Below are 20,678 nucleotides of genomic sequence, written 5' to 3' on the forward strand. Positions count from 1 at the left end.
AAACTATGAGACGTCATTTTAAAATGACTTTCTTTTTATTATTTACAATAGTGAACAAAAGAGTAGTTTAATGAAAAATTAGCTACCAAACTCATATGAGGTTAACTACGAAAGTAAAATTTGTTTTTATTTTTTGTCGTTTCTGAAACGTAGCTACAAGATGCATGCGTTTTATATTTGTTGTCCGCATTCGCACCTCTGCAAGATGATGTCACAAAATAAGGTGAAACATGTTTCATCTTACTTTTTTCTGCCTTCTATTTTTTATCACATTGAAAGCTACGAGCGCACAAAGTGTAATTGTGCAGACTGGCTGACGCGGGAGTTTCTCGTGCAAACACATATTAACCCGTATGTGTGGGTCAAGTATATGAACAACTAGTAACGAACGGCCTTGCCTGATGACGACAAGAAGTCACGAGCTGAATAAGAACATTAAGGGATTGCCTGTCCTCTTACAGCGGGAAGTAGCAGCACTGAGAACCTTATAGGGAATTCAACAAACTCGATTTAAAAACAATCACTGAACGTTGTTCAAATACATGTTTCGGGTGGCAGTGTATACAGAAAAAATTGATTTCCTGAATTCGTAAGGTTTCTTTAAAGAAATTTTATCACACCTTTGTCTTGTTTGTAATTGAACACAAAGCTACACATTAGCTATCTGTGCTCTGCCCAACACAGGTATCGCAACCAGATTTCTAGCGTTGTAACTCCGCAGACGTACCGCCGTGCCCACTGGGGGATTATCAAATATTAAGCAATAGTTCTGTTTAGGTAAATTTTAGCATTTTGTTTTGCCACGTTTTTTGACTGCTGCATCATAAATTGAATCAAAGTTATGTTTATCAAATATTGTTGAAAACTGAATCAAAGAAAAGTTCCATATATTTTAACTGTTTTCAAACAGCGACAGTATATATGAGGGCCTTAAAAATCGTAATATTTTAAATTGTTCCCAGAAACCTCCAAACTTTGTAATTTCTTTAAATTAGAAAGAAAACAAAAAAGTATTCTGTTCCGGATTATCTTTGAATGTCGATCTGTTGACCTGGTAAAAACTGGTGGTTTCATAAACGTGGATAGAGCAGGAAGTCAGTTAGATCGTATGACGGAAGTATTTTTATAATAATGGAACTCTTGCTTATATGATACTGGAAAAACATTTTAATACGCGATATGCAACCCCCAACTTCGCGAAATTTTTATCTTGTCTGCTTGTACACTTGCAACAGAGGTCACAATTTTCCTGTTTCGCCTCCGTTTCCCGTTACAAAAAACTTTATTTTTCTATTCTTAAAATGCAGATATGACGTCAAGAATATGTCACACGCTGATCTAATGCACTGGCGTTACGGGTAATGGGCTAGATTTTAATAATAAAATTGCAAAATTCCACCAATTATAAGGTTAAGATGTCATCATCAGAATCTACATCTACAAAAACATGAAGACCAATCTGATCTTATCACCCAACGAAGTTTTACGATTTTGATTCAGTAAGTATATTTGAACGATCGTGGTTATTGTTAATAACCGTTTTATTCTCAAATACATTTATGCTACTATACCAACGTCAGTCGTCATGTTAGATAAAATGTTTTCACAAATTTCCCTTAATATATTTTGGAAAAATCCTTAAATATTCATCTAAAAATCCTGAAATTCACCACACTAACAAGTTCTCAGTGATCCCCTACATTTTGAAAAAAAACAAAAAAAACACTTTCAAAGCAGTGAGGAAACCTCGACAACATAAGCGAGGTGTAAACATACATTAAATCTATATAGATGATTATATAGGGTGTTCAGAAAGTCACTGTGCAGTTTTGTAATCATATTTTATTCAATCTATTTCAAGCCAGCAACTGATAACGGTGTTTAGAAATAAAATAAGAAGGATCCAGGCCTGTATTGATGCCAGTGGGGGTCACTTTCAACATTGTTTATAATTGTCATTCATATTTACCGCCTGTATTCTATATTAAAACATGTCTGTTAATAAATATATAAGTGCCCAGTGACTTTCCGAACACCCTGTACTATAGGGTTTTCAATGACAACAGAAGTTATATATATATATATATATATATAGAGAGAGAGAGAGAGACATACACATAACCCAGGATTTGTATCCGTGACTTTCCACATAAAACAATACGGTGGTACCTATGGGTTAATCAGCTTTCACCACTGACAACAGTAAGTCAAGCTAAGATTGCCTTGTAAACTATGAAAAAAACTCAAATTAACTTCACGCACCTGCTCAGCTAAATGTTGTTTGCTTAAGACATTCACGTAAAGCTACATAAGGGCTATCTGTGTTAGTCGTTCCTGACAGAAAAGAGAGAAGGCAGCTAGTCAACAGCACCCAACACCAACTGTTAAGCTACTCCAATAGAACAGTGGGATTTCAATGTAACTCTTATAACGCTGCTACGGCCTCATAGTGCAGAGAGCGACTTTGTGACAATAGGACTCGAACCTTGGACCCTCAGATTCACTGGCAGACTTACGACTGCCCAACCCACTTAATAAAAAAGTCTTATTAACATATAAAAGAAGCAAAAGTACATCATTTTCTCGCTAAGCGATTTGCAGCAAAAGTAACAAATAGTTAAAGATTGCACCACTAAAGATCATGTTAAAAACAACATCTGAAAAGAAGAACATGGAAATTATAAGCTCGTTACGTTTAATGTAACATATAAATAACTTACCACATAGCTTGAACAGACACTGGCTTGAAAATATGTTTTCTTCCACTGGAACTAAGGCTGAAGCCACTGAAACATAACACATCCTATAATTCCGTGCTGGTTTTATTATAAAATATGTTCTACATTCAGACACCAAACATTCAGGCAAACTGGTTGTGAGAATTAAATATCATTGCACATGAAAAAATAACAATGGCACCGAACATGACATCGAATTATTGTTCACAACTCTTCGACAAATTCCAATAAGCAAAAAAATAAACAAATGAAAGTTTAAACAATGCTGACTACAGGTAAGATTTGGGTCTGCTAGATATCATAATATTGAAAACTATCATAAGCCAAGAAATTACAACGTATTTAAGACACTATTTTCAATAATGTGCAAATAAAATCACCGTAAAAATCAGTAAAACGAGTATCTTCTTTTAAATTAGGATGTTTTACATGATGAAACAAAATAAAAATTAATTCAGTTTTGTCCGTTATAAACCATTTAGCAAAATCAATATGGTAATTAACATGTGCAGAAACTGACAGACTGATGAATCGGATGAAATTTTTCCTTGGTTTTTTCATACAGTAATTTCAAAGTAAATTACAACACACTTCTAAAACAGCAAGATAAAATTTTCATGAAATGTATGATAAGCACAGTTTTTGCAGTAACCGATTTGATTCAGATCGTGCCATGCAAGAAACAGGAAAAACAGTTTGACTTAACGATACTACGACATAAAATAATTAGAAAACTTCACACATTCTCTATAACAATAATCACTGTACATATCTATGGAATATATGACATTTTCACAAGTTTTTACAACGAGTGTATTTCTTTTTTCTTAATTTCGCACAAAGCTGCACGAGGGCTATCTGCGCTAGCTGTCCCTAATTTAGCAGCGTAAGACTAGATGGAAGGCAACTAGTCATCACCACCAACCGCCAACTCTTGGGCTACTCTTTCACCAACGAATAATGGGATTGACCGTCATATTATAATGCCCCCACGACAGAAAGGGCGAGCATGTTTGGTGCGACGGGGATTCGAACCCGCAACCCTCAGATTACGAGTCGAACGCCTTAACCACCTGGCCATGACGGGTCGATCGCTTCACTTCATAGTTGTATCTTTAATTACACTGTGTAACACAATTTGTTTTTCCTGGATAGCAAGTGTTATTTCTCAATTGCTTAAATTGTAAAAGTACAGAAAATGACCATTATTCTCTTCAAACTTTGCTTTTGTGAGCTGGATAATAAAATTTAGAAATTAACCTATTTTCTACGTATAACGGGCATAGTTGCACATTGGCGTTTGCATAAAGTATGAATAAAACAACATATGAATCAAGATTTACATGTATTTATACTAAAGTTATATAAAAATGTTTAGAAGAGAATAGTTTCTCGAGATTTGCGACTGTAAGGTAAATCATTTTCACGTATCAGCCCCCCATATATAGTCTGCAATCATGTTTTCGTTATACGCTCCTTGGTGGCGGTGTTCAAAGTCCAGTATATCTTAGTGGAAGCGTTCGTCCTGCTCCTCTGAATATCCTCCTACGTTCTCCTTGAATTTATCAAAATGAGCGTCAAGGATATGGACTTTCAGGGACATCCTGCAGCTCATTTTGCCGTAGTTCTTCACCAGATACTCAACCAGTTCCACATAATTTTCGGCCTTGTGATTGCCTAAGAAGCCCCAAACCATTGCGACAAAGCTACCCCATGCCTTTTTTCCTTCCTACTGAGTTAATTCTGTGCACTCTAGGATCTTCTTTATTTGTGGTCCAACAAAGACACCAACTTTGACCTGTGCCTCAGACAGCTTAGGGAAGAAGTCTCGAAGGTACTTGAAGGCTGCAGATTCCTTATCAAAAGCTGCAACAAATTGTTTCATAAGACCCAATTTTACGTGCAATGGTGAGAACACCACCTTGTGGAGGTCCACCAGTGGCTCACACATTGTACCTCCCCACAGAGAACTCGGTCCGTTGTGACCGGTGCTTCCTGTTGTAATGCGCTGCGGTGTCCCTGTTGTCCCAAAGGCAAAGGTAACAGATAAACTTGATAAAGCCTCCTTGGATAGGCAGCTAGAACTAAACTGAAATGGTGAGTGGTGAGCCCATCAATATATATTATAATGGAAAGTTCTAGAAAATTCTAAAAGGTTCTTGAAAATTCTCGTGTTTTTTTTTTTCTTTGGAATTTCGCACAAAGCTACTCGAGAGCTATCTGTGCTAGCCGTCCCTAATTTAGCAGTGTAAGACTAGAGGGAAGGCAGCTAGTCATCACCAACTCTTGGGCTACTCTTTTACCAACGAAAAGTGGGATTGACCGTCACATTATAACGTCCCCACGGCTGGGAGGGCGAGCATGTTTGGCGCGACTCAGGCGCGAACCCGCGACCCTCAGATTACGAAGCGCACGCCTTAAAGCGCTAGGCCATGACAGGCCCCTCGTAAGTTCTACAATATTCTAGAAAATTCTTGTAATTTCGAGAAAATTCTCTATCAGCTACTCAGCACTGAATCTACCTGGAATGTTCTGTAAAATGGGTAAATTTGAAAATTTCATTACCCAGGTCACAAAAGCAAAGTATGAAGAGTAAAATAGGTCTTTTCCATTAACCTTAGGCATAGGCAATTGGGAAATAACACTTTCTGCCCATAAAAAGTAAAAATTTTGTTACATAGTATTACTATTGCTAGACTAGCCACAACCTGTAAAACATTTGCGGTAGTTTCCATGCCCTTCGTCTTAATTTTTCATATTCTATCATTTTCACGCAAGCCATTTAATTATGCTACCCCTTCTTGAAGGCTTTGTGAGTTACGCTGATAGAACCTGGTCTACTTGAAAAAAAAATTACGTATGTCATCTTATCCAATGAATCTAAACGTAAAGGAATGATACTTATTATAGTAGTGTACAGCATTAAACAGTTATGATCGTTCAATGTACGACACGGTTTTACGAGTCGAGATAAACACTCATAAAAACAAAGGATGAAAGTAGTTAAAAGATGTTTACAGCAGCCTATGAAACGAACCATAGCTAAATTATTGAAAATTAAGTAAATGTAGTTATAAAAAAGACAAACTTAGCTTGTTATGCAGAAACGCCTGAATGCGTGTTCACAAAGTGATAAGCATATGCTTTTGAATGAACTGAGCATGCATGTTTTAGACCTAAATAAGTCATGAAAGCTCGTATAGACTGTATTTAGCGTAATATTGGTAATGTTTTCTTGAAAAATTACATGAGAGTTAAGTATTGCTCGCGTGAAATATCTCAAGAATAAAAAAAAACTAAAGTTGAAATCGAAGCCAGTCGTCACTTGCTGAAAATGAATTCATGCTATCGCGTACCATACTCGTTGAATTGAAAAGTTTACTAAGCACAAATCAGATAGTGATTTCAAATTAAAAAACAATATGCAATCCGGACTCCACGGGCAATGGCCTTTCTAAAGGCATGAGGTTTGTAGCATCTGATCGAGAAACTTACGAGAAAAGACGAATACATGAATAATATTCATATAAATGTTGAAAAAAAATCTCAGAGTATGTTCTGATGAAATAGATAATTAAAAAAAAAAACACTACTTAAAATTTTTTGGATAACATTTGCAATTAATCGTGTCAAAGTATTCCAGACATATTATTAAAATATTATTAACAGCCTTTTCTATACATTCCCGAAATCTCAAGAATGATCACCAGAATAATAAATGACAACGTATCTCACAATATTGGTTAACATAGGTTTATGTGCTAAGTGTTACCCAATATTTTGGTGCATTTGTCAACTAACACCAACCTATATTGCCAGAATATGAGAAATGAACTACTGGAATATTATTGTTCATTCTCCAAGTCATGGAAGTTTTTTTTTTTTGTTAATGTTGTTTAAAGTCATACAAAGCTACTCGAGGCCTACTTACTCCTGAAGACAATATTACCCACCGTTTTCAGATAAACTAGTAGTGTTTGACAATCCCTCTTATAACACCCGAAGTTGCTGAGGGAATTTTTTTGTTTTTTAACTCCTTTGAGAATGCTAACTACAAGGTAATGCCGCACCAGTTATCAAAGAAACAAAATAACGATGTGTTCCAAGATAGAAAGCGAAATGTGTGTAACAAACATAAAGGTTTTGTATAATTTGAATGGAGGTTACAGTCGTGTTATACAAATCCTCGGCTATGTGAAAGTATAAGCAAACCAATGTTTGAAGTTTTATGATAAATTCACGTGAGTTTTCTTAAATTTCGACGAACTTCACCTTGAAAAATTCGTTTAATTCTGTACAAAAAACACCCCAGGTCTAAGGAATAAATAATGGTTGGCACTGTTTTAAGAATTGTTTGACCTATATAATATTAAAAATAAAATATATTATTCTGGTTGAGCAAGGTCGCTGAAAGTGGTTAAACGTTTTCGTACGAGAGCTTCATGTTTTCAGTGATGTCGAGAAACCCACTTGTTGAGAAATTTATATGCAAAAACGGCACGTTTGGGTTGAGAAAATATTTTACATAGAAGAGCGAACAACGTTTCGACCTTCTTCGGTCATCGTCAGGTTCACAAAGAAAGAGGTAACTGACCGGAAGCTGACCACATGTTTGAAAGGGGTTGTGTAACTGTGTGTCGAAATGTAGAGGGGGGTATTAGATGTTGGAATATATAATTTTATTTATTTTATTATATTAATATAGGTATAAAGGCGTTCCTTTATATTGGTTTATTTTGGGTTTAAGTTGTTGTATAAGTAAGGCTTCTTTAATTTTGCGTTTGTTTATGTTTGTTTCTTTATTTAGTATTTGAGTGTTTTCTATGGTTATGTTGTGTTTATTTGACTTGCAGTGTTCGAAAACGTGTGAAGGTGACTTTTATGTTCTTTGAATCTGGTTTCCATTTTTCTACTTGTTTCTCCAATATAGAAGTCGTGGCAGTTATAACATTTGTATTTTATACTGCTGTATACCATATATTCCTGACATCAGCAAACAAATAACCAACATTTGGTAAAATTAGTAACAAAATATGACATTCCTGTTAATACCAAATTTATTCAAAAACCCGGCACAAAACTGAGGTCTATACTATGTAAAAACTACACTGACAAACACCACACCAACATTATTTATAAAATACAATGTGATAACTGCCACGACTTCTATATTGGAGAATTTTATTCAATCAATCACATTTAGGTTGGGTTTTTTTTAAATCAATTAATTCCACAACACGCTTGATCTGACTATCAAACGCATAACTGTTGCACTAAGCCTATTAAATGTTGCCATTTCATATGGTTTTAAAGTTTGAGATGTATTGTCCATTGTACAGTTCGTTCTCAATCGAAATTCCAATTCCTTCGATAACTGCTTTTCTCGAGAGATTCTACAACGTTTCAATACATTGGCAGGAATATAAATCATTATCAGCTGCAACGTTTTTACTGTCAAACAGTTTACAGTAAAACAGAACACTGCACCTAATTTTAAATACACCAATCAAGGTGGTGGCATTTTATTCCACGTTTTCATTTTTCTTTGAAAATCTCTTTCCACTGATTTTCCTTAGACGAACAAATAAATAAGTAACGCCTTTAGTTTTTTACGGGTTCGTGTTTTACTTGAGTAACTTTTACTCGATAATCTGTATTTTACAGCCATGAACCAAGATCCGAAATGTTCTGGTATCTTATTATACAAATTACTTCAATATCCTTTGTTACTTTCTATGTACAGGTAATCATCTTATTTCAATACACTATCAATTTATTTTGGTTTACTAGAAATAAACAATTTTATGAAATGTAATTTCTACAGTTACGGATTTCCTCTGATTCTCTTTTATTATTCTCACAACAACACACTTGTATTTTCGTAGCCTTTCACTCATGTTTTATATATATAGTAATTTAAGCTATTAATTCATTTTAATTATTTGTTATTTTAACATTTGGTTTATTACTCTGCACTTAGTTACGTCTCGGTTTGGGATATTCCTTGTGTTAATTTTCTTTTCGAATTATCTGTTTTTATCCGATTACAAATTACTTCCCAGCTGCTCTTCCCACTCTTTACCGGTTACATTTTCCCAACATGTTTGTTTGCCTTCTTCTGACACAGTTATCTTAACCTAGTGTATTACTACTTGTTCAAGATGTGAAGTAACATACTCGATTCTTCAAATAACAGTTGCAGGTATATTAGTTTTGAAATTCGCATAAACCTACTCAAGTGCTATTTGCGCTTGCCATCCCTAATTTTGAAGTGACAGACAAGAAAAGACAACTAGTCAACAGCACCTGCCGTCAACTCTTGAACTACCCTGTCACCATTGTATGGTAGGACTAACTGTAGCATTACAACACCTCCATGGCTGGAAGAACAAACATGTCCAGTGACAGGGTTCGATCCCACGCTCCGCGGATTCCGAATAAAGCGCCCTAAACACTAAGCCATGCCAAGCCAACACAGTTAATACGGTCTGAATTGGCTTTCAGGCGGTTACATAAAATACGTTGAATAAAATAAAATAATTATCGCATGTCTTATACGTATACAAACAAGCCTGGATGTTAATAATTTGTTAAATTGTTCTCTAGCACCTTAATAATATTGAAATAATTACTACTTTTTTTGGAGTATGGAGTTAACACAGTAAATTAAACACAATAACAACATAAATATTCCATATTAAATAAATCGTGTGTTAAATGAAAACAAAACTGCTCAAAAACTCTGAAATTGGCAAAGGTCTTGGGAACCTAGAGTCACAGGGGCACTGAAAACTGCCCTCATTCCCAAGGAATATGCACCAACAGACTGACAAGCTACAACAATCCATATCATTCTCATAATTTTCTGCGTTCATTCTTCCTCTCTTGGGTAATTTGTGTATTTTAATGTTCCTACTGTTGGAGCTATTGTATCGAGTGAATGCAGGCATATCTGGAAAAGCTAAAGTCGATTTGAAAATAATAACAGTACAAATTATACGAATGCAAATTAAGTATTATCTCTCTCCATTCACGTGCTTCCATCGGCGCTCAAAATTATGTTTTATAAAAAGTTTTAACTCAATTTCAAAATCACGTTCATCGCTTGGTTACAACCTCACAGATTACTGTTTCTGTTGCTGAGCGACCACTGTCATAAACGCTCATTGCAACAGGTAATGGAAAAGGTCGTAGTAACTCGGTACAACAGAAAAAAACAAAACAAAAAATGATCATGGCTTTTATCTGGAAGTCCAGCCAAAAAAAAAAATATTTACCTCATTGTCAAATAAAACCGAAAATGACATTTTGAAAAGGTTTTCTTTAGTAAAACATACCAACATGTTTTTACAGTATTTTGGCTTCTTTTTTTTCCCAGTATTCCACAACAGGACTTGTGCCGGAATGTTAGACACTCAAGTCAAAATGTCATACAAGGTGGTGGTTGATATACGCTTTCGAATCGCTTATTCGGTATATAAGTTGTTTTTATCCTGTCTAATTTGAAAACAAAACAAAACCTACTTTATTTAAAAGGAAGAAAAACCAAATACGAGAAACACAACTTGTTAAACAGCTTCCCGTATACTCTTACAATACATTATATTGAGTGGATATGATTCAGATTAATTTTAGAAAGGTTTAGAAAAGATATTCAATCTTTCCAGTTAAAAATATGATAGAATAATAAATAAATAAACACCCAACATGAGAATCGATACACAGTTAAAAAACATTTCTGAAATGTTTGTTGTTTACCACATCATCTTCAAAGTACGCTTAAAAGACACATGTGTCACAGTTATGTATTTCTTCGCAGCTAGATCATGTGACCTTTATATAAGTTTACATTTCTGCAAGAATCTCAGAAGAAGTCCCACCATACATTCCAGGTTTAGTCTCTCTTATATATAAATATTTTATTCTATATTTCAACCTAAGAACAAGACAAAATTAATCTCAGATAATACTAAATATAATATACGGTTAATTGAAATTACAGAATTGAATGTGAATGTGGAAGTATTCATACTGGGCAGACAAAAAATAATTTCAAGTATCGGTTACCAAAACATAAAGAGATGTGTAAAATAATGAAAGGACTGAAATAAAGCCACAACAAATCATGTACATAAAACACAACATCAGATATTATTAGCCGTAATAATGACATATCCAGAGGGTATTATTACAGCCAACAATATTCATGAATTATTACAAATAATAAAGTTTTAAAAAGATCAATTATTAAACTAACCAAATTTGGAAAGAAAATGTCATAGAGTTTAAAAGCGGTTTAGTTTGTTTGTTTTTCAATTTCGCGCAAAGCTACAAGAGGGCTATCTGCGCTAGCCGTCCCTAATTTAACAGTGTAAAACTAGAAGAAAGGCAGCTAGTCATCACCACCCATCACCAACTCTTGGACTACTCTTTTACCAACAAATAGTGGGATTAACCGTCACATTATAACGCCTCCATGTCTGAAAGGGCGAGCATGATTGGTGCGACGGGGATTCGAACCCACGACCCTCAGATTACTAGTCAAGCGTCGTAACCACCTGACCATAACGGGCCGAAAAACGGTTTGAAGGCACCAAGCAACATAACTGTAATCCAATAATACAATCTAAAAATGCTTCTTCCGATAGAAAAAAATATACTCGTAAGTGAGATCTGTAAAATGGCTTGTCAGGAATATAAACATAGAAAGAAAGGAAACTGCTTCACCTATGATGTTTGTAGATGGTGCTTACTTTTGGATTGATGTTCAAATAAACATATCATATTAACTAGAAGTGAAGAGAGAAGAGTACTGAGAAGGACATGTGACCTGAGAGGTCAAAATCTAATTAGATTACAAGAAAGCAAGGTGTATGATATTAATTATGGAATAAATGAAAACGCTAAAACCTCTAAAACCATTACTGCTTTATACAGCTGTATCTTTTTCGTACTTCATATACTTTAAATCTGAAAAAAATTCTGAATAGTAGAGTCAAGTATTTTATTTCTACCAATCAGCGTCTTGGAGACATGAGGTTTCAAAATTTGGCGCGATGTCTAGATGGGTCGGATTTTCGTGATCAGAGGTCTTAAATAGAGGCAAAGGTCTGGCAGATATCTGTGTAAGATCCATGCAGAAATGTAACTTTACACACAGGTCACATGATCTAGCTACGAGGAAATAGATATAACAATTATGTATTGCGAGTTCACTCCTGAACAGGACGTGATAAACATTTCTAACATGCAGAGTCTATATTTTAGAAATGTTTTTAACTGTGCACGGTTTTAACATTGTGTGTTGTTTATTAACTATTTTCAACATTATACATAAGGGCTAACTAGTCTGATTAAGTTAAGTGAGCCTATGTTCAATAGAAGGCCATCTTTTAGGACCAAGAAACTTACTAAATAAATAATAAATCCCTGCTATCCATAAATTATTTAGTGCATTAGATGACTAGATGATGCATATGAAATAGCTTTTATTCTCCATTCCTATTCACAGATTATGATTTCTATCCTCATATTTTTACAAAAAAAGTTCGTTCGCGCGCATAGAACCATTTGACCACCTGTACGAAGCGCGCATGAGCAGTAGGTATAAAAAATTATCATCTTTCATATTCACTGTAGCTGCTTTACTACTGAATATATATAAATGTGGTGACTTCATTTCAATGATACATCTCCTCGTTTACAATTTGTAGTTGATACCTGTCGTACTCTACCAAATGAATAAAAGACTATCCCTCTGGCACTTGTTAGTAAGGCACTTTAACTACTCAAACTGTTACATTCTTCCTTTCTTTTACAAGCAAGTTCTGTCCTAGAGTCTAACTTCAGAGTCATGGGATGGCTCTATTTTTGGCACCAATGAGTAGTTTTACAGAGTTAATGGGCTATCCTTCTAGGGATTGCTAGTAAGACACTTTTTAAGTACTCAAACAACTATACAAACACCACATCTGTTAATGTACTTCACAGATCTACATCCCCGAAATTCCCATCATCTGCTGTTAGAATAAACTAAATAAAGATATTTAGTTATCTTCTGATGTGTTTTCATTTGAAACTCATTGTGTATGTATACAGAATTCACTACATTATATCAAATTATTTTGAATATGTTAATCAGCAACTCACGTGACAAACAGAGCAGATAAAAACTGTAGTGGAATAGTATGTGTTATAACTACGTTTTAACATAGATTGGTTTTGCATAGACAATATAATGTCACAAAAATCGATTGCTTTCAAGAATGGTATGTAACAGCCCTTTTCGAGGCAAAACATCCATACACTCAGATCATAACTATGATTTCTAATCAGAAATTTACAGTTTCTAAGACAGGTATGTCCCCAGTTGTGCATAAAGGTATTGGAAAACAAAGGAATATGAATAAATGTGGAGGCATCAGAACTGCTTTGAAAGAGATCTGCAACAAATCATACCCCTGAATCGGTAAGCAATGTCTTGTAACAAGATGGAATATAAAGATTAGTGGTAAAAACTATACATCTGGCTCAAGCAAAAAACAAAAAAAAAGTGTCACGTGTATACAAGTTTCTACACTATATACGTTCAATCGTTGTATCCCTCAAGCAGCTCGAGAATGAAACAGATATTATGTTATTTCATGCTGGCCAAGTCCCTGGACATGGTGCCCATAGATTTGTGTGTGATTAGACGGTTGAAATACATGCTGGAAAAATGTCATATATGTACACTTGATGGCTTACGAAAAGCTTGCAAGGAGAAAAGAAGTGCTTTGGACATGACAGCCTTAGACAGGTCCTTCTAGAATGGAAATTACGCTGCAGAATACTGTCAAGATGAACGATTGTTCTCAGACAGAGCAAGATGGACACTACAACATAAACTGTAATGAGGTGGTGAGGCTCTAACACCATTTTAGTGTAACACATTTAACCTCAGTTCGTGTCTTTGGTTATATGACAAAACTTGTGTATACCTCGTTTTCGCTGACGTTATTTACACACCAGATGTTCGATATAAGTAACATTTTTAAAAACAGCTTTTATTTTAAGCTAGTACAATGTTCACTCCTAAATGTCAAATAATTAAAACTATATTAGACGTTTATGAAACACTGACTAAGCTATCAAAACAACGAATATTTCCAAATATGTGTGGTTAAGAAAAGCTCCAAACAAGGACAGTCACATATTCATAATTTCTTCATTTTAATAACTTTTATCACAACTTATTAGCATTAATCAAGAAGCTACGAAGAACTTAAAACAATTAAAATAAACAAAATAAATATAAGAACACTGTCCCCTGTCAATGAGATGGCTCATCAAGGAAACAAGTATATGAAACTAACAATTTATCAATAGTCAAGAGAAAGTGGATGTATGTAAGTGTAGGAGTTTGTAAAACGAAAGTACAACCTACCCATCTCCGTCCAGCGTGATGCTGGTATCAGCCCAGATAGGCAAAACAAGCCCAATGGTAGTGCCGTCATTACAGTCAATCCCCAGCAAACAGCTTTCTTCAGTGTGATGTCGACCCTGACAGGAAATGACGACCAAGTATCGCGCTCTTCCAACGTGGACACTTTCTAATTTGACTGCCTGAAATCGTTCAAATAATACATCACAAAGATCATATATATTACAAAAATATCATCAAATGAAGGCCAATGTTGTTTATTTTATTACTTTGAGTCCAAATACACTAAATATTAGTTCCACTAATGCTAATCAGTGAAGAACTTTAAAAAAAAAAACGATAACTACAAGAGCATACACGGCCAAATGGTTAGGGCTCTAGACTCGCAATCTGCAGGTCGCGAGTTGAAATCCCCGTCTCACCAGACAAGCTTCCCTTTTTAGCTGTGGGGGCGTTATAAAGCAACGATCAATCACACTGTTCGTTAGCGAAAGAGTAGCCCGAGAGTTGGCGACGGATGTTGATGACTAGCTGCCTTTCACTGCTAAATTAAGGCGGGCTAGCGTAGCTAACCCTCGTGTAGCTTTTCAAGAAATTCATGAGAAACAAACTACGACAGTAGTTCCGATACTATTTCCAACAACGTTAAAATTTAAAAAACAACATAAAGCGTATATCTTGATGTCGTTATCTCAAGGCAAGTATATCATAAACATTTTCTGTCTATGTGCCTACAGAATTCCTTGAATTCATTCTTGCTATGGTCAAGGCTTCTTTCTGTCTGGCTTAAAAATATAATGCCCAAAAAAACAAGTTCATGGTAATCGGATATTAACCTAAACCATTCTAAACGGATTCTCGAATGTTCATATAATCAATATACCAAAAAAAAAATAACGTTTGTTAATCTGAAGATGACCTAAGAAGGCCGAAACGTTGTTCTCTATTTTAATAAAAGTTTTAATACCCATACCAGCTGTCTTGAAATACATTTTTACTCCAAATGGGTTTCTCGTCATGGGACGTCTTATGTTCGTTTGTTTTCCACACGAAGTAATTTTCACCGTGCAAGTTCAAGCTTTAACAAAACCACGTGTTCGTAAACATGAATAAATTAACACTCTGTAGAGAGACCACATTTTTGAAAGATTTGGACATATCAATTTCAAGATAGCGTACATTATGCTTTGATTTCTAGTGACGAGACTAAACAGTATCCTCTAAAAGGACATAACATGCAGAAGAAATCTAATGTATTAAAGAACCAAAATATATTGGAGTCCTTAGAAAAGTCACCTCAAAATCATTTGATTTAAATGTACAAATAAATCAAAAATTATTATTTATCACTGTTGGTGTATGCCATAACCACATAAATTTAAAATGGCCATCAACACGCATTATACAAGTTGTTTTCAAATGTGTGTACAGCTTAATCAAGCTAGGTTTTCTAGTTCTACGTCAATTGAGATTACACGATCTCTTTGACACATGCTGTCATCCATTACGAATCATAATACGTATACAAGTTTTAAGTATTCTCCACGTTTCGAAAGATACGGGTGGAATAATTAGACCAAGAAACGTCAGCCATATTTTAATAAACGTTTATTTGAGTTAACAATGTAGACACCCTGAATATATCATCCAATGAACAATATTTTAGAAATAGGCTATACATGAATTTAATCTCAATTAAAACTCACGCAAAGCTACTTGACGGCTATCTGCATCTACTTTACAAATAACAAAATAAGAAGGAAGGCAGATGTCAACATCACACACCGCCAACTCTTAGGCTACTTCTTAACATCAAAAATTGAGATGACCATTACATTATAATACTTATATGGCTAAAAGAGGAATATGTTCAGTAACGAAATATGAACCCTCAACACACAGATTGCAAGTCCAGTTCCCTAACAACCTGACCATACCAAACAAAACCTGTCTACTAGTACCAGTAACTTCCATACAATTTGTTAACATGAATAAATTAACACTGTATACAGAGACCACATTTTTGAAAGATTTGGGTTTACCAATTTCAAGATAGTATACACTATGTTATGGTGACGAATACATGCACAAGTTTTAAGTATCGCTTCATAAGGTCCAATATACAATTTAATGTGACTGAATGGGACTCAGGTGTATTAATCTTTTCCAGACCTCCATTTTAAATTTTATACATAAAACTAAATAATAGTATTGATGCCTTAAGGCAGATGAGCTCATGAGGAGTAGGGGAAACTAAAATTATGAGTTTAAATAAACTATAAAGCATCTGTCAAATGCTCTATTTAATGTATAGAACAGTACAGGCAAGCCTTAACACATTCCAGTTAACATGAAATCCTTTGATCTCAAATAAATATAAATAACACACAAATATATGTAGAATACTAATACTGACATAGTAGTTATGCATATTAAAACAAAATCAATAGGAAGGACTGCATTATTTAATGCTCTATTTAATGTATAGAACAGTACAGGCAAGCCTTAACACATTCCAGTTAACATGAAATCCTTTGATCTCAAATAAATATAAATAACACACAAATATATGTAGAATACTAATACTGACATAGTAGTTATGCATATTAAAACAAAATCAATAGGAAGGACTGCATTATTTAATGCTCTATTTAATGTATAGAACAGTACAGGCAAGCCTTAACACATTCCAGTTAACATGAAATCCTTTGATCTCAAATAAATATAAATAACACACAAATATATGTAGAATACTAATACTGACAAAGTAATTATGCATATTAAAACAAAATTAATACAAAGGACTGCATTATTTAATGCTCTATTTAATGTATAGAACAGTACAGGCAAGCCTTAACACATTCCAGTTTACATGAAATCCTTTGATCTCAAATAAATATAAATAACACACAAATATATGTAGAATACTAATACTGACATAGTAGTTATGCATATTAAAACAAAATCAATAGGAAGGACTGCATTATTTAATGCTCTATTTAATGTATAGAACAGTACAGGCAAGCCTTAACACATTCCAGTTAACATGAAATCCTTTGATCTCAAATAAATATAAATAACACACAAATATATGTAGAATACTAATACTGACATAGTAGTTATGCATATTAAAACAAAATTAATAGGAAGGACTGCATTAGAAACAGCAAATCCAAACCTCCAACTAATTACATTAGTTTGTTATAATCAAAAGGAAGCCAAAACAAAAATAAAAAATTCTGCACTAATTGACAGTCCCCAGGGTACAAACTATTAGTCTCACTCCAAGTGAACACTATACATGTGTATCTTCATGTCCTAAATAGTCACTGCTGTCAATGAATTTTAAATAAAAAGGAAAGGTATGGTTAACATTTGTTAGACATGGTTGAATGTATACACTAGGGTTAAGGGTTATTATATGAACTAAAATATGAGAAACATTTGTTTCAAGAAAGTTTATCATTTAATTATCCAGTATTAATTATAAGCATTAACATTACTTGAATGTAAGATGAGATGTTATACTGAGTGCATAGTACCTATAAGAAGTCAAGAAACTTCTACATCATTTGAATTTTGCTGGAAATATGTTTGAGTTGGTATACAATGTCATGATTGAATTATAGACAGTTCAATGCTTTAAAACAGTTCATAATGCTTCAAAGCAAACATTACTGTACTCATGAAACTGACAATCTCCACCTCTATAAGGATAACATATCTTTTTTAACCACTTGAAGTTCATCAGAGCAAACAAATGGCAACCCATCACACAGTGTATTTGTTTTTCAAAATGAGATATCTTTGTTGTGTCCACTACAAGGACTGAGTCTCAGTTTTTAGCATTAGAAGACTTTAAACATACCACTAAGTAACCAGGTGCAGTGTTATAAATGAAAACATAACTTTAGAGAGCATGAAATGTAAGAAACATCCAAAACATCCCAACAAAAATGAAAAAAAAAAAAATCCCATACATACTGATGTGCAAAAATTAGGGAACAAACAGTAGTCAAAACACATTTGTTTCTTAACTTTTGGGCACCAGTGTAATGACAAATAAAAAAAACTACAAAATAAATAATCATTATAGACTACAAATGAGAGAAAAATTCAGAATCATAAACAATAAAATTAAAATCACATAGAAACATTAAAACAGATAAGAAATTCTAAACCCAAAAGGCATTGGGGATACTTTTCCTCTCCACAATTATCTTTTAATTGCAGGTAAAAAAATATGCCCTAAAAACAGGTGAACAAACTTCCAGGTAAAGCCTAGATACTTAAATTCTCAATATCGTAGGTTTCACAATTGCACAAGTTTGGCTAATTTCAATGGAATGTAAATAAATCTTCTTAGAATGTACGGGATAATAATTAATCTTTGTATGTAAAGGATTACAAGTACACCCCATAGTTAAAACTGCAGGTTCACAAGTAGATACTGTTTTGAAATTTACATACTGATCTATTAAAAATATAGGTTCAAACCAGCAGCAACAGGACAAATTACACAGTAAGTACTTTTAATGTGGCAATGTTATAAATTCAAAGGCCAAACAAACAAGGAAAACATTTTTTGTTTTATAAAGTTTTTTGCAAATCTAAGAGACTCTTCCTAAAGTACCTCAAAACACAGCACCATAATGTAACCAACCACACTTATAATAAGAATTTTAATACTACTACTGAGTCAGTAAAGATAGGCTGTTATAGCATCTTTATCACAAAACAATGCAAAGGGAAGTGCCACCTTATGGATAAGGAACCTTCTTTAAGCCACATTTACCTGTCAAAATAAATGATTTTATCTTAATAACATGATAACATTCTATGATCTCTTTACCAGAAATCAAATAATAAGGATGTGCCATCTTGTGGGCAGTGAGTCTTCTTTAAGCCCCAGTTACCTACCATTAAAAATGTTTTTATTCTAACATCATGATTCATTGTATAACACTGCATGTAAAAACAACAACAGCAACCTGTTTTACTGCCTGAATTTGTTTGTGTTATAAAATCACATAATCCACTCCTTAAAACCACAACATTTCACAACTCAACAATGACTGTCATAATATTTTAAGCAGCATAAGATTTTGTTTGTATGCACATTCAAAATTCATTAAGTTTAATGATTCAGTGATAACAGTACCTGTATTACCAAAGTTTATAACTTCTGAAATGAAGGAATAAACTACTTGGTCATTGTACATCAGTTATTAAGTACTTTGTCATCACATTTACAATACTCTAGCACATATTACTGCAAAATGATTTTCATGTTTTAACAAATTCAAATTTAAGGACTGTTATCTATGTTAAAAATTCATTTAGAAAGGAGGTAATAATTAATTTTTTTCAATATGTATAATAGTATGTTATCAGATTAAAGGATGAGATTATTGGTCATTTCAGGTCAAAGTTCAAACAATGTTTTGGAAAGTTAAAAGGAATAATTTGTTTGTTTTGGATATTCTCCCAAAGTTACATACAGGCTAACTGTGACAGCAGTTCATAGTTTTGAACTGATAGGCAGGGAGAAAGCAGCTTGCCAATGTATCCATCATGAACTCTTCAACTATACTAATTAAACAGTGTGGTTTGATCACCACTTATGTTTTTTTTTTATAATACACTAATGACTGTAAGTTGTAGGGCACAAATCAAAGACGCTCGGATCCACAGTCCAGTTCCAACTGTACATACCATGCCCCGCTCAAGACATAGAATATATTTTTATATATAGAGAGAGGGTGGAGATAGACAGACTTTATCCATTAAAGCTTACAGAATCCAAATAAACATCCATGCCAAAATTTAATAAAAGAATGCTAATCAGAGACTATCAATGTAAATATACTTTATCTTCCTTTAAACCAAAGTTTTGGTAATAAGAATACACTTTTTATAACTAAGTCACTTGGCAGGTAGGCAACTATCATTTGACCAATAGTTTTAGAAACAAACTAATGCCAGACTGTAAAATGCTGTACACCTTTTTCTTCACTTCTCATGCAACAACTTCATAAGCACTTCTTATATCTTACTTGCACTTTACACTGACTTATTTGATGCATTGATCATTATGCTGTCACCACAGGTTGACAGCATGACAAAATAAACTATCCACAAAGCACTCTTAAGTTAAACACATTGTAACTGAAATGATGATGTTTTCAACATCTAAAACATGAGTTGGATTTCAACAAAAACCAATTTTATCAAAAGAAGACGTTCTTTCATAATAAGACAAGATGACAGAGTTAAATTGTGTTAATCTTTGCAAGTGCTTATTTTTAAATCAACCTGTTAATCATTAACCATGAGCTTGTTTGTTTTAAATTTTTCAGGCAAAGCTACACAAAAGACCATCACTAATTTTGAACTGACAGATTAGATGGAAGATGAATAATCTACATAATACACCTGTCAACTCTTTGATAGTCTTATCTGACCAAACAAAAGGATTTAACTGTCACTTTTATAAAGCACCTATATTTTTGCAAGTG

The 20,678-nt window shown here is 33.9% G+C and overlaps 1 protein-coding gene across 6 annotated transcripts in view; it reads right to left on the reverse strand.

The window, feature by feature from the left end:
* Positions 1-20,678, reverse strand: part of LOC143236006 (uncharacterized) — a 96,530-nt gene that overhangs the window by 24,386 nt on the left and 51,466 nt on the right. For all 6 annotated transcript variants that reach the window (XM_076474191.1, XM_076474189.1, XM_076474190.1 and 3 more), the window contains 2 exons: positions 14,164-14,342; positions 2,721-2,786 (listed from right to left, as the gene is read on the reverse strand). In XM_076474191.1, coding sequence (XP_076330306.1) covers positions 2,721-2,786; positions 14,164-14,342 — 245 coding nt within the window. The remainder of the gene's footprint in view (positions 1-2,720; positions 2,787-14,163; positions 14,343-20,678) is intronic.

The sequence above is a fragment of the Tachypleus tridentatus genome, chromosome 13 (assembly GCF_004210375.1).
Source record: "Tachypleus tridentatus isolate NWPU-2018 chromosome 13, ASM421037v1, whole genome shotgun sequence".
NCBI classification, from domain to species: domain Eukaryota; kingdom Metazoa; phylum Arthropoda; class Merostomata; order Xiphosura; family Limulidae; genus Tachypleus; species Tachypleus tridentatus.